The sequence below is a fragment of the Rhododendron vialii genome, chromosome 4a (assembly GCF_030253575.1).
Source record: "Rhododendron vialii isolate Sample 1 chromosome 4a, ASM3025357v1".
Lineage (NCBI taxonomy): Eukaryota > Viridiplantae > Streptophyta > Magnoliopsida > Ericales > Ericaceae > Rhododendron > Rhododendron vialii.
The window spans coordinates 20,200,785-20,212,160 of record NC_080560.1 but is presented as its reverse complement, the minus strand read 5'-3'; the positions used below and the strand labels follow the sequence as shown (position 1 = coordinate 20,212,160).

Sequence of the window (11,376 nt, the reverse complement as noted above, 5' to 3'; positions counted from 1 at the left end):
TTTTACCAACACTTTCTTTCCCAGCAGTTTTAAGCGCTGGTATAACATAATTTTTACCAACACCATGTTTCCCAGCAGTTGCAAGCAAGCGCTGGAGTAGACTTGAATGCACCTGGCCACTTCCACACTTTTACCAGCGCCTAAAAGCGTTACTGTAGGTTCAATTTTTTCCCCCATAAATATAGAATTACAATACTACAATTTTCAGCTACATCCTAACTATAATAAATTATACTAGCCACTTTCCCGGCCCATCACATATCGGTTCACTAACTTTTTCCAAATAACTCAAAAACCAAAATAATTCATTTTTCATTGGAGAAACTAAAACTCCATCTATAAAATGTCAAAAGTAGGTCCATAACATTATCAACATTCAAAAGTAGATCAAACATGCCAAAATATTACAATCCAACTATATTGCAGAAACTACATGGAATAGATGATTAATCAAAAGTCGACGATGCCATCCTTAACAAGATCTTCCCGAGAGAGCTTTCAAAATGACAAGTTGAAATCATGGTTTTTGCTAGAACGTCCTATTACCTGCAATGCAAATGACGAAAAATAAGAACCAAGATTATCTTTTAACTCCCATGACATTTCATTCAAGTAAAAAAGTTGGATAACCACAACTAATAGAGCTTGAAAACGGAACAAGCCAATGAACTGGACAGTTGCACTGGACACAACAATCAAGGAATGAGCTTCACAACAGGTAGTAGTTTTTGGCCTTCCTATAGCTTCACCCACATGATGCACAAAACACAATAAATGTAGAAAATTGCATTAGCAGCTAACTGCTGAACAGGAGCAGTGACCAGCAGCAGTAGCAATCAACAGCGAGATACACCACTTTGATATGAACAAATGTAACAACAGAAATGCACCACTTGATTTGAACTCCATATGCAGTAAAACAACTGATTGGCAGTTAGAATCAAAACCGTAGACAGACCGTATAATCAAAACAGTAGCAACAACAGCAAAACATCTTATAGAGCGAACATGGGAATAACAGGCAGCCATATCAGGCAACTACAAACTGGACAGCAGGAGCATAACCATAAAACAATCAATAGCAACAACAATGAAGAGCAGCAGCAACCAAAAGGGCGCCGTGTCCACGTATTGGACACGGGGACACGGCAGGGACACGGGGACACGGTGGGGACACGGCCAAATACGTAGTGGACACGCTAGCAACTAATTTTCAGTTTCCAACAATATGAACTCGAATCCCAATTCTTACAACCATATATATTCTAGGCTAATCAGATCAGTTTTCAGCCATTAGAGTTCAATTTCAGCATCTACAAAGGTGATTTGTGCCTCTAAACAACATTTCCAGCAATTGCAACGGTCATTTCTTGCAAAAGATACAACTATAGACTTACAAGGGCGCTATGATTTCAATTCCTATACAATGTAAGAATGTACCTCAATTAGAATATTCGATGTCATGACTTGCGTGCGATGATCCTTGATGTGCTGGTGGAGAAATTTGATCTAGGGAGCCATTGCAACTGTCTCGAACCTAAGATATGCAATGGAAAATTTGTATAAGCATCTAAACAATAAAACTATACACTATCTTGAGTGTAACAAATTACAAATTTCATTAAGTGAAACAAATGTAATAACCTGTAATCCAGCATGCCTCATCACGATAGCCATTTGTTCTTTTAAAGTGCTCAATTCAGTCACTTGAGATTGCACCTTGTCTTGTAGTTCACGTATAGTTTGTTTGTCTCTCATTCTCTCTTCTTCATCAACCACATTAAACCGCGGGAAATCATTGCAAGTTGAGCGGCTACTTTTAGGAGTAGGCCCAAACCCACAACCACGAACACGACTAGACCACTCTTTTTATTAATCGCTTGAGAATAAACATCATTCGGGGACCAATATATGCTGCCCTTAGAATTTCCTTCCAAGCTATTTGGAAGCAATTCCTTAATTTTTGCCTAAAAAATTGATACAAGTTTAGCTAGAGCACAGAAAATGAACTAAAAACTACCAAAAAAATAAAGAAGCAATAGATGAGCATAGAAAAGAAACGTCATTTAATGCTAGTCATTATAAAATTTAAACTTGAAAAACATGATAACTCATACTATATTTGTAGCTGCAATGTCATTAACAGCATTCTCGTCTTTATCTGTGTGAGTTGTTATATATAGCTATGCTCGGCTAGGTGCAAACCCAGAGTCTTCCTCCTATTTTGTTACCAGATCCATACATCAACTAATTATGGAACTCAAAAAATATACCAAGTTGAAAATATGAAACAAGAAACCAACTTCAAGTACCAATTCTTGAGCATGTTGTGCATAAGATTTTGATCCTGTTGTATGCGGATCTTCATTCCAGTTTCTTTCTCCCTTATTCTTCAAACTAAGGGCCTTTATTTTTCACATGCACACATACAACATAAAATAGTTATTACTTTCAAAGTTTTAATTCTTGTCAAGTCACTACCAAATATACTTCATACCTTTCCCTCATCTGAGAACCAGTAAGAAACAAGATCGGCAAAATGCTCACGATTAACTGTCGGAGGTGCTGTAGCAACAACTTGTGCAGCTGTCTTTGCCTCGTCGAAGTTTTTATTCTTTAAGGTGCATCTCCAATCTCTCAATCTCGTCCCTAACAACTTCAAAGTGTAATGCTTGATTGCCTCACTTACTGGACTATTTTCGGGAATTAGAAACTTGGACTGCAGTGAAGTGAAGTAACAGAAAAGCATTCTAAGACAACTTCAAAGAATGAACAAATTCAAGTATTACGCCGATATTAGGACTAAGTACCCGAATGATACTCCAACAAGCTTCTTTGTAGTGTTGCGGCACTTTATGCCAATCTAAGCAATTAATTGGGCATAAGTGGGGTTTCCTTGACACAGTTGCTATGAAACGATTAAACAAGCCACCTTCATATCCAATAGGCACAAAAGCTTCATTAAATTTTACAACAATTCGATTTGTAGGTGGGAGATTCCAAACATTAGACAAGCGCGTGATTCCTCGTTTGTTACACACACCTGATTCATCTAGTTAAAATAAAAAGAAAGTTCAATGTTCAGCAGAGTAAAGAAAAGCAATGGCATAAGAAGCATAAGAATGACATGAAAGACATAGTGCTAAGGACAACATACTTGAACTTGTACTTGAACTTATTTACTTACTCGATCATATGAGGTGTCCTTGTTCTCAGGGCATTAGTGCATCTGTTTTACTGTAACTTATTGCCAATAATAGCCAGGAGTTGGCTATTATGTTGTTGGCTTTTTGTGCCTGTCATGCATGTTGCAGCTACTATTTTCTACTGCTGTTTTACTACTGCATATTCAGTTAGAATGCAGTGTGTTTCTAAGTTCATTTGACTACTGTTTATGGCTTTAGCATGTTAATTCTCTGCTGCTGCTGTTTATGGCTTCGGTTGAAGCATGTTTGGATACTACAGCGTATACTGCTGCTGTTCAGTTAGACTGCTGCTATAGTTGATCAAGCAAGTAGCTCATCTTTGTAATAATAATTGTTCAAGTGCAGTCCAGCAGGGGTTTGTTTGCCTCTCTAAGTTGTGCTTCTGATGTTTGTTGGCTTGCCTATTCGTGGGATGTCCTGGAGCGGGTTGTTTTGCTACTATTTTTTCTATCCTTGGGGAGTGTCCCTTGGCTTTCATTTGGCAGAATGTTTGAATGTTTGTACCTACCCTTGGGGGTTGTCCCTTGGGTTGTTTAAGCCTTTCTAGGTGGCTTGTCCTTAGCTTATTCTACTCTTTTGCTTGTTAATGCCTTTGTCTGTGGCTACATCTTTGTAATTGTACATGGTTCAAGTTCCAGGCTTTGGCAATACTTTGTCATGATCTATTAGCCTGCTCAAAGCTGCAGGAATCCAACTGTTTGTCCAATTGTTTTGTGAACTATCATGTGGACTATGGAGTGCTGGAGTTCTAGAAGCAAAGATCAATTTGCCCAACTGTTTTAGTGGCCTGTCTAAGTGGCGTGTCCAGTTTGAGAAGTGAAGATGGTATCCTAAGTATTGTCATCTAACTCCTTAATACTTCTATTATCTTAAGGGGTTCTAACCACAGGTTTTAAGTCACAAAAAAATAAAATAAAATCCAACATGAGAGAGAGATACTAGAATCAAGTTAAATCATTTACATCATACCTTGAATACCAACTTCACGCTCTGCGAATGATTCATCTAAATCATGGTCTAACGCAAAGTTGTCCTCTACATTTAGAGGTTGTGAGGAGTTCCGTGATGAAGCACGAGAGATTCCTTGCATAGTTTGTGAGGAGTTCTGTGATGGCGCATTGGATTGGGTATGCTGTAGAGACCCATGTGGTCGTTGAACTTGTGAATTTGTTTGTGGTTGGGCATCCTGTGAAGTAGTCTGCGGTTTAGCAACTTGCGAAGCGCCACGTGAAGGAGTAGGATGTGAAAGGTAATGCAACTGATTGGGAAGAAGCAAATTGTTCTCCATGTACCAAGCATGCCAGCTTCTCCTTGCTTGCTCTACCAAAACAAACAAACAAACAAATTGAAATATGCAATATTAGTAGAAAATATGAAATATGAAATATGACATGAATCTATAAGAGGGAATTATGTCACTGATCAATATGAAATAAATGCAATGCCATCACAATACAAAATAATAGTTTAAGTCATTGCCATCAGAGAGAGAGACTGGCCTGTTCTTACATTTAAACTTAAGCCCCTAAACTTAAACAAAAGTTTCAAAATAATAGTCTAAGTCACAGCAATGCTAGAAGATCCATAAAAGTGAAGAAAAAAAAAAAACCAACTCCATAGCAATCCTTCTATTAAACTAGACATCCTCATCACACTCCGAGTCATTCATTAGCTGACTCTCAAACTCAAGTGGATCAAGGGTAATTCCGTCTGCATCATTCCTCGACCAATCAAGGTTCTCGTTCATGTTAGTAGGTATGTCTTCGGCTACCAAATTATACGGCTCATTATCATAATATGTGCCAGCACCACCCTCTTCACTTTCACCATTACCAACATCATACACATCCCTTGCTTTTGTTCTGACTGCAACGACCCATTCTTTCTCTCTGACATCTTTCACATAATAAACTTGGGAAGCTTGGGAAGCCAGAATAAACGGCTCATCCTTCAAGTGATCTCCTTTATGTATCAAATGAGAAAAATTCACAAGGACAAATCCGTATTCATCAGTCTTACAACCCCTATTGGAATTGACATTGGCCCAATTACATTTGAATAAGACATATCTAAACTTGTCGAAGTAATTCAACTCAACAATGTCTGTTAAGACACCATAGTACATAGTTCCCCCTTCAGTGTCCACACAAACCCCACTATTTTGAGTTTTCTTCATCTCCTCGCTATCTTTTGTTCGAAACTTGAAACCATTAATGACGTATCTTTTGAATCGTCAAGCTTCAGTGTTGGGGCCTTGAGCTAGCCATTTAATTTTATCAGCAAGTTGTTGTTTTTTTGTGTCATCCATAACACCAACCTGCCATTTGTATAGAAAGGTTAAAAAAAAAACAAGCATAACTAATTTCTAAAGTAAAATTTCTAATAATTCTTAAGTTGAGGATATAATACTCACATACGAGCGAAACCAATCACAAAATTTTTCTGAATGAATCCTATTGATAGCTTCATCAGTGAGACGACGAGGATGACTTTGCCTCTTTATATGCTCCTTATGTTCTCTATGTATAAAAAGGTAAATTATGTTAACACATTTTTAATTAAGCACACTGTACTTACCTATATCAAACTCATAAATAGTACTTACACGCGGAATGGTGTGATTTCATCAGTATTGAATAAGACATAACGATGTGCTTGCATCCACGACTTCTGATCAAGTTCAAAATGGGATATTAACCCAGTAGAACCTTCCACATTTCTTGGCGGACGATTGAATACTGTCTCAACAGTATCCAAATATCGTGAACAGAATGTTAAGCACTCTTCGGCTATGTATCCTTCTACAATGGAGCCTTCCGGACATGCTTTATTACGCACATAAGACTTAAGGTGATGGAGGTACCTATGGATTAACATATTTACATAATTAACTAATTGAAGATGATGGAATGAATATAAATGAATATAACTGAGCATGTCATACCTCTCAATAGGGTACATCCATCGGTAATGGACAGGCCCAGCAAGTTTGGCCTCGGTAGTCAAATGGACGACTAGATGCACCATAACTGTAAAGAATGAAGGAGGGAAATTTTTTTCCAAATTGCATAAAGTGACTGCAATTTGAGACTCAAGTCGCTCAAGCTCCTCCACATCTAAGACTTTGGAACATATCGCTATAAAGTAACATGATAATTCAATTAGTGGAAAAACAACTTTTTTCGGCAAAGACCCTCGCAATGCTATTGGAAGAAGTTGTAGCATTAGTATATGACAGTCATGACTCTTCATACCGATAATCTTCCGTTGTTTAAGTTGAATGCAACGTGAAAGATTAGAAGAATAACCATCAGGAACTTTTACCCGCTTCAAAACTTTCAAGAAATCATCTTTCTCTTTGGGAGTCATTGAGAAGCAAGCTGGTGGCAAATATGTCTTATTGGAACCTAACATTTGTGGGTGAAGTTCATACCTTATCTCCCACTCTACTAAATCAAGGCATGCCTTTAGGTTATCCTTTGTCTTTCCATCCATATTCAACAAAGTACCAATCACATTATCAATCACATTTTTCCCTATGTGCATCACATCCAAATTGTTACGCAATAACAGATCTGGATAGTATGGTAAATCAGCAAATATACTTCTCTTGGTCCATGGTTCTTTCTCATGGCCATTGGTCTGCTTGTTTCTTGGTTTTTTCACATTATCCTTTGACTTCCCGGATTTGCATTCAAGATGTTCTGTGTACATCATGACCTCTTGTCCGGATAACATGCGAGGAGTTACTTCCATTTCTTGACTCCCATCGAATGATATTCTATCTTTGCGAAATTTGTTGTCTTTATCAAGAAAGCGCCTGTGACCCATAAAACAATATTTTCCTCCATGTTTTAACCAGCGAGAATGAGTGCCATAATTGCAAGAAGGACCCGCGAGAGCACCCTTAGTATTCCAACCAGACATGTCACCATAAGCGGGGAGATCATGAAATGTCCACATAAATGTTGCTCGCATTTGAAAGTTCTATTTAGAGGAGACATCATAAGTTTCTACTCCAACCTCCCATAGCTCTTTTAATTCCTCAACTAAAGGCTACAAATAGACATCCATATTCTTTCCTGGTGAGGTCGGACCAGGAATAAGCAATGACAAGATGAAAGAAGTTCTTTTCATGCACATCCATGGAGGCAAATTATATGGTACCAAAATTACAGGCCAAATGTTGTAACTAGTACCCATATTTCCGTAAGGGTTGAATCCATCAGATGCTATTCCCAATCTTACATTGCGGGGTTCAGCAACAAAATCTTTATGTTTAGAGTCAAAATATTTCCATGCTGGAGTATCAGCAGGATGCCTCATTTTACGATCCTTTGTCCGACCCTCAGCGTGCCATTTCATAGATTCAGCTGTTTTTAATGTCATATATAGTCTTTGCAATCTTGGTTTTAAGGGCAACCAGCGCAGAACCTTTGCAGCCTTTTTCTTTTTCTTTTTCGATGAACTACTCGAATTAGACTCCAAATCAGCATCATTCGTATCCCACCTTGAAGCACCACATTTACAAAAATCATCATTCGCGTGTTCCTTCCAAAATAGCATACAACCGTTGGGACAAGCATGAATCTTTTCATAACCGAGGCCCAAATCCTTGATAATTTTCTTAGCTTCGTAGCAATCCTTTGGTAATTTAGCATCCGGAGGAAGAATAGCTTTCCATGATTGGAGAATCATTGTAAATGTCGCGTTGCTCAACCCCCTAAGACACTTTAAGTGATACCAATGCACAATGGCTTAACCTGCTAAAATTCTTGCAACCTTCATAAAGAGGTTACTTGGCATCTTTAAGCAAGTCGTAGAATCTTTGTGCATTTGCATTAGGTTCTTAAGCAGGTTGCTCACTTGGACCTTGGCTAAAGGGTTCTGCTTCATTTGTTTCATCTCTAATGTCATCCGTAGATCGAGTATGCATGTAAAACACATCATGCAACATTTCTTCTATGTCACCAAACTGAAGTCCTATTTGTTCAACAGGAGTCTCACAAGTTTGCTAGAAGTTGGTACCGAGATAGTTTCGCCATGATAATACCAACAATCATAACCTTGACTAATGCCAAATGAGACTAAGTGATCATGGACAACATTGAGGCTGAACATGAATGAATTTGCACATTTCACACATGGACATAAGATTGTTCCCTCCTTTGATGCATTTAGAGCAACAAAGTGCAAAAAGTCCATAATCCCTTGTAAATAGTCTCTTGATGATCTACTTTTCGTCATCCAAGTCTTATCCATTGGTTTAGCATTAACTAAAACAATGTAAGAAAAAAAGACATCCAAGTAAGAAAGAGAATGAATTATCAATATGAATATCAATTAATCTTCTTAGCCTACTATTTTGGGTATCAAGGCACTTAGAACATGATGGTTGCTTTTATCTATTTCAATGGCATACAACAACATAAGAAACATGTGGAACAATTCATTCAGAATTACTCAATCACTTTACCATATTATTAAACTAGCTAGAATTAAATTAATCCTTGTGAAAAGTACCTCGAAACAGTTCATTTGCCTGTACATTCAAGTCCTCCTCTACCTCGTGAAGCTGCGAAGAGCCATGTGAGTTAGAAGGCCGTGAAGTTCTAGGCAAATGGTAAGGCTGTGAAGCTCTAGGAAAATGGGTAGTCTGCGAAGATCCATGTGGCTGAGTGGGTTGTGAAGCCCCATATGATTGGGCATGATTTGGAGATCCATGTGAGAGAAAAGGCTATGAATGTTGCTCTGTTTCGCAAGTAGTAAATCGTCTTTTCTTTGCCATGCCTATTCAAACAAACAGTAGAATAATAAACAATAATGGTCACTAATGCATAAAAGGTTTAGAGGTTGGAAATGCCTCTAGTAAGTGCTAAGTCTGCTGTGTTGTACGCTGGAAATAGTTTTCAAGAGCTGAAATTGCGTGTAAAAGTGCAAGAATTACTTCTTATGTGATGAAAATTGATAGTATATGCTATAAATGTGAACCCAGTTGCTGAAAGTGTGAATTTGGATGTGAAAACTGTATGTGTAGATGCAGGAATTATATGTTAGATGCTAAAAATAAGCTTTTTGATCGCTGTGAATGAGTACTAAGAGCTGAATTGCAACTGAATCTACTAGAACTTGTATCGGACAAGTGGGAATCAATTGCTATATTTAGTTAAGGAGAGCGTATAGAGAAAGTGGTTGCTAGAGTTCATTTTTAGGAGCATCTCTATACTAATACTCGCATGTGTGGATTTATGTGTTGTATGCTAGGTTCGAAAGCAGCAACGAGTACCACGACTCCACGTAGGGAGTGAGCTTGTGTTCGTACCATAGATCAAACAAGCTAAAACCCAAAAAACCACTACGTATTTTGAGCTGAAAAAATCAAATCAAAATAAAAACCACCACACTTTACGGTATATATTTGAAGAACAAATTATAAAATACCTAAAAAGTAGTAAAAGAAAGAAACCTCCCTACCCGAGCCCCTACTGCCTGCCCTTTTGCTGTACCATCATACTTTACAGTATATATTTGAAGGACCAGCTTCAAGACCTTTTGACTAATTTAGTGTCCTAAATTTAACGATGTGAAAAAATCTTCAGCAATCCCAAAGTTTAAGTTTGGAATATTTGGCCTTCGTGGGATTCAACTTTTCGACCTCTTGGACAATAAACCGTATGGTAGTTGTCGTATGGCCACCAAACTAAATCCCGAGGTTCACCAAATATGAGTTTAACAAAAAAATTCTTCAAAAGAAGTCTTCGATTTGGGTTAAATAAAAAATTGATTATAAAACTACAATCTTGCTTTTTCAACGATGTATATTAATAAGGAAAGTAATTTACATAATTTCAGGACCAATCAAGTGAACTAAAAGACACCATATGACGACTTCACCACAAATCATGCCGCAAATGTTCTTCTGTAACTGCTTTCATTTTTCTTTTTAACCAATATGCCTTTCATAAAGTGGGAAAAAAAATCGTACGTGCAGAGCCGAAATTGGTCACCTGTATATACATACACACGCCAATACTACAAATCTCTGGCCATAGAACAAAAAATTGGTCATTTGGAACAAAGATAAAACAAGATTCGTACATGCAGAGCCGAAATCGGTCATGGAGGTTTCACAAAAAAATATCTGCGAGTCTATTCACTTCGTTTTGCATGCAATGGTCGTTGTACTACGCTTAATATTGAACAGAACCACTGCTAAACCCTTCCCCCAAGTCTCGAAACCCTAATTTCTAAACAACCAAACAAAAGCCCAAACCTTCGAACTGAGAATCTCAGTCCACCTATACATATGCAATGTTCAGAGAGAGAGAGAGAGAGTCGATGTACCTCAGCTATGGAGTATACACCCAGAGTATCACCTGAGACGATAGTTTACGGAAGAAATTTACATACGCATGAGAGAGAGAGAGACATACGCAGGAGAAAGAGAGAGAGGGGGGGGGGGGGGGATACGTCAGGATTTGGGGGAATTTTTAGCACGCGATTAATTTGGGGGAATTTTTGGCGCGCCATTAATTTGGGGGAATTCGTTTTCGAGGGAAACGAACGGGGAAATTGGAAAACGAGGGAGACGAACAGGGATTTTGGGGGGTTTCAATTGCTTTGGAGAATTTTTGGCGAAAATAATTAAGCGCTTTCGGGTCGCGCAGTATGAAGAAAAACTATTCTTACTCGGTCAATTATATTTTAATAATAGTCGATCTGAATCATTAGGATTTCACGTCACACTGATTTCATCATTACCACCTAAAATCGAAGATCATCGGATATCGACGATCACCTAATCGGACAACATTTGATTCATTCCGAGTCATTAAAATGTTAGATTGCAATATTCAACCCCCACTTGAGTCCTATTTTTTTTCCGATCGGAACCGTCCATCTTTTATATATTATGGAGTACATTATTCGTACCCATAAAGAAGTCAATCCGGCATCATTACACGCTTGATCTAATAGAAAAACACATTTTCTTAATGAAATTGTGTCTCGATAAAGAAACTTTTGAAACCCGATCGAGACAGATTTTTACGAGAATGGTATAATCAACTATGAAAACAAAATCAATGGTCTGGATCATTGTAATTGTGTTACAATCGAATAGCTATCATACGTTAAATTATAGCACAAGACTTAGTTTGTGAGCAATTAC

General features: G+C 37.9%; 1 protein-coding gene across 13 annotated transcripts; it reads right to left on the bottom strand.

Annotated features, from left to right (window-relative positions):
* Window positions 1–291: 291 nt before the first annotated feature.
* Window positions 292–10,808, bottom strand: LOC131322874 (uncharacterized). Of its 13 annotated transcripts, XR_009198991.1 has the most exons (10): window positions 10,551–10,801; window positions 8,730–8,996; window positions 4,176–4,526; window positions 2,811–3,052; window positions 2,498–2,719; window positions 2,313–2,405; window positions 2,118–2,219; window positions 1,645–1,967; window positions 1,441–1,537; window positions 292–546 (listed from the first exon to the last, which is right to left on the bottom strand). XR_009198991.1 is itself a non-coding variant. In XM_058354424.1 (6 exons), exons 3-6 carry the CDS (start codon window positions 7,182–7,184, stop codon window positions 5,440–5,442), a joined length of 1,482 nt encoding a protein of 493 aa, XP_058210407.1. In that variant the 5' UTR covers window positions 7,185–8,482; window positions 8,730–8,996; window positions 10,551–10,808; the 3' UTR covers window positions 4,879–5,439. The 13 variants fall into 13 exon arrangements, 2 of the variants coding, with proteins under 2 accessions (XP_058210407.1, XP_058210406.1); XR_009198988.1 differs by having other exon boundaries at window positions 2,118–2,405; window positions 10,551–10,803; XR_009198992.1 differs by lacking the exon at window positions 1,645–1,967 and having other exon boundaries at window positions 10,551–10,802.
* Window positions 10,809–11,376: the final 568 nt, after the last annotated feature.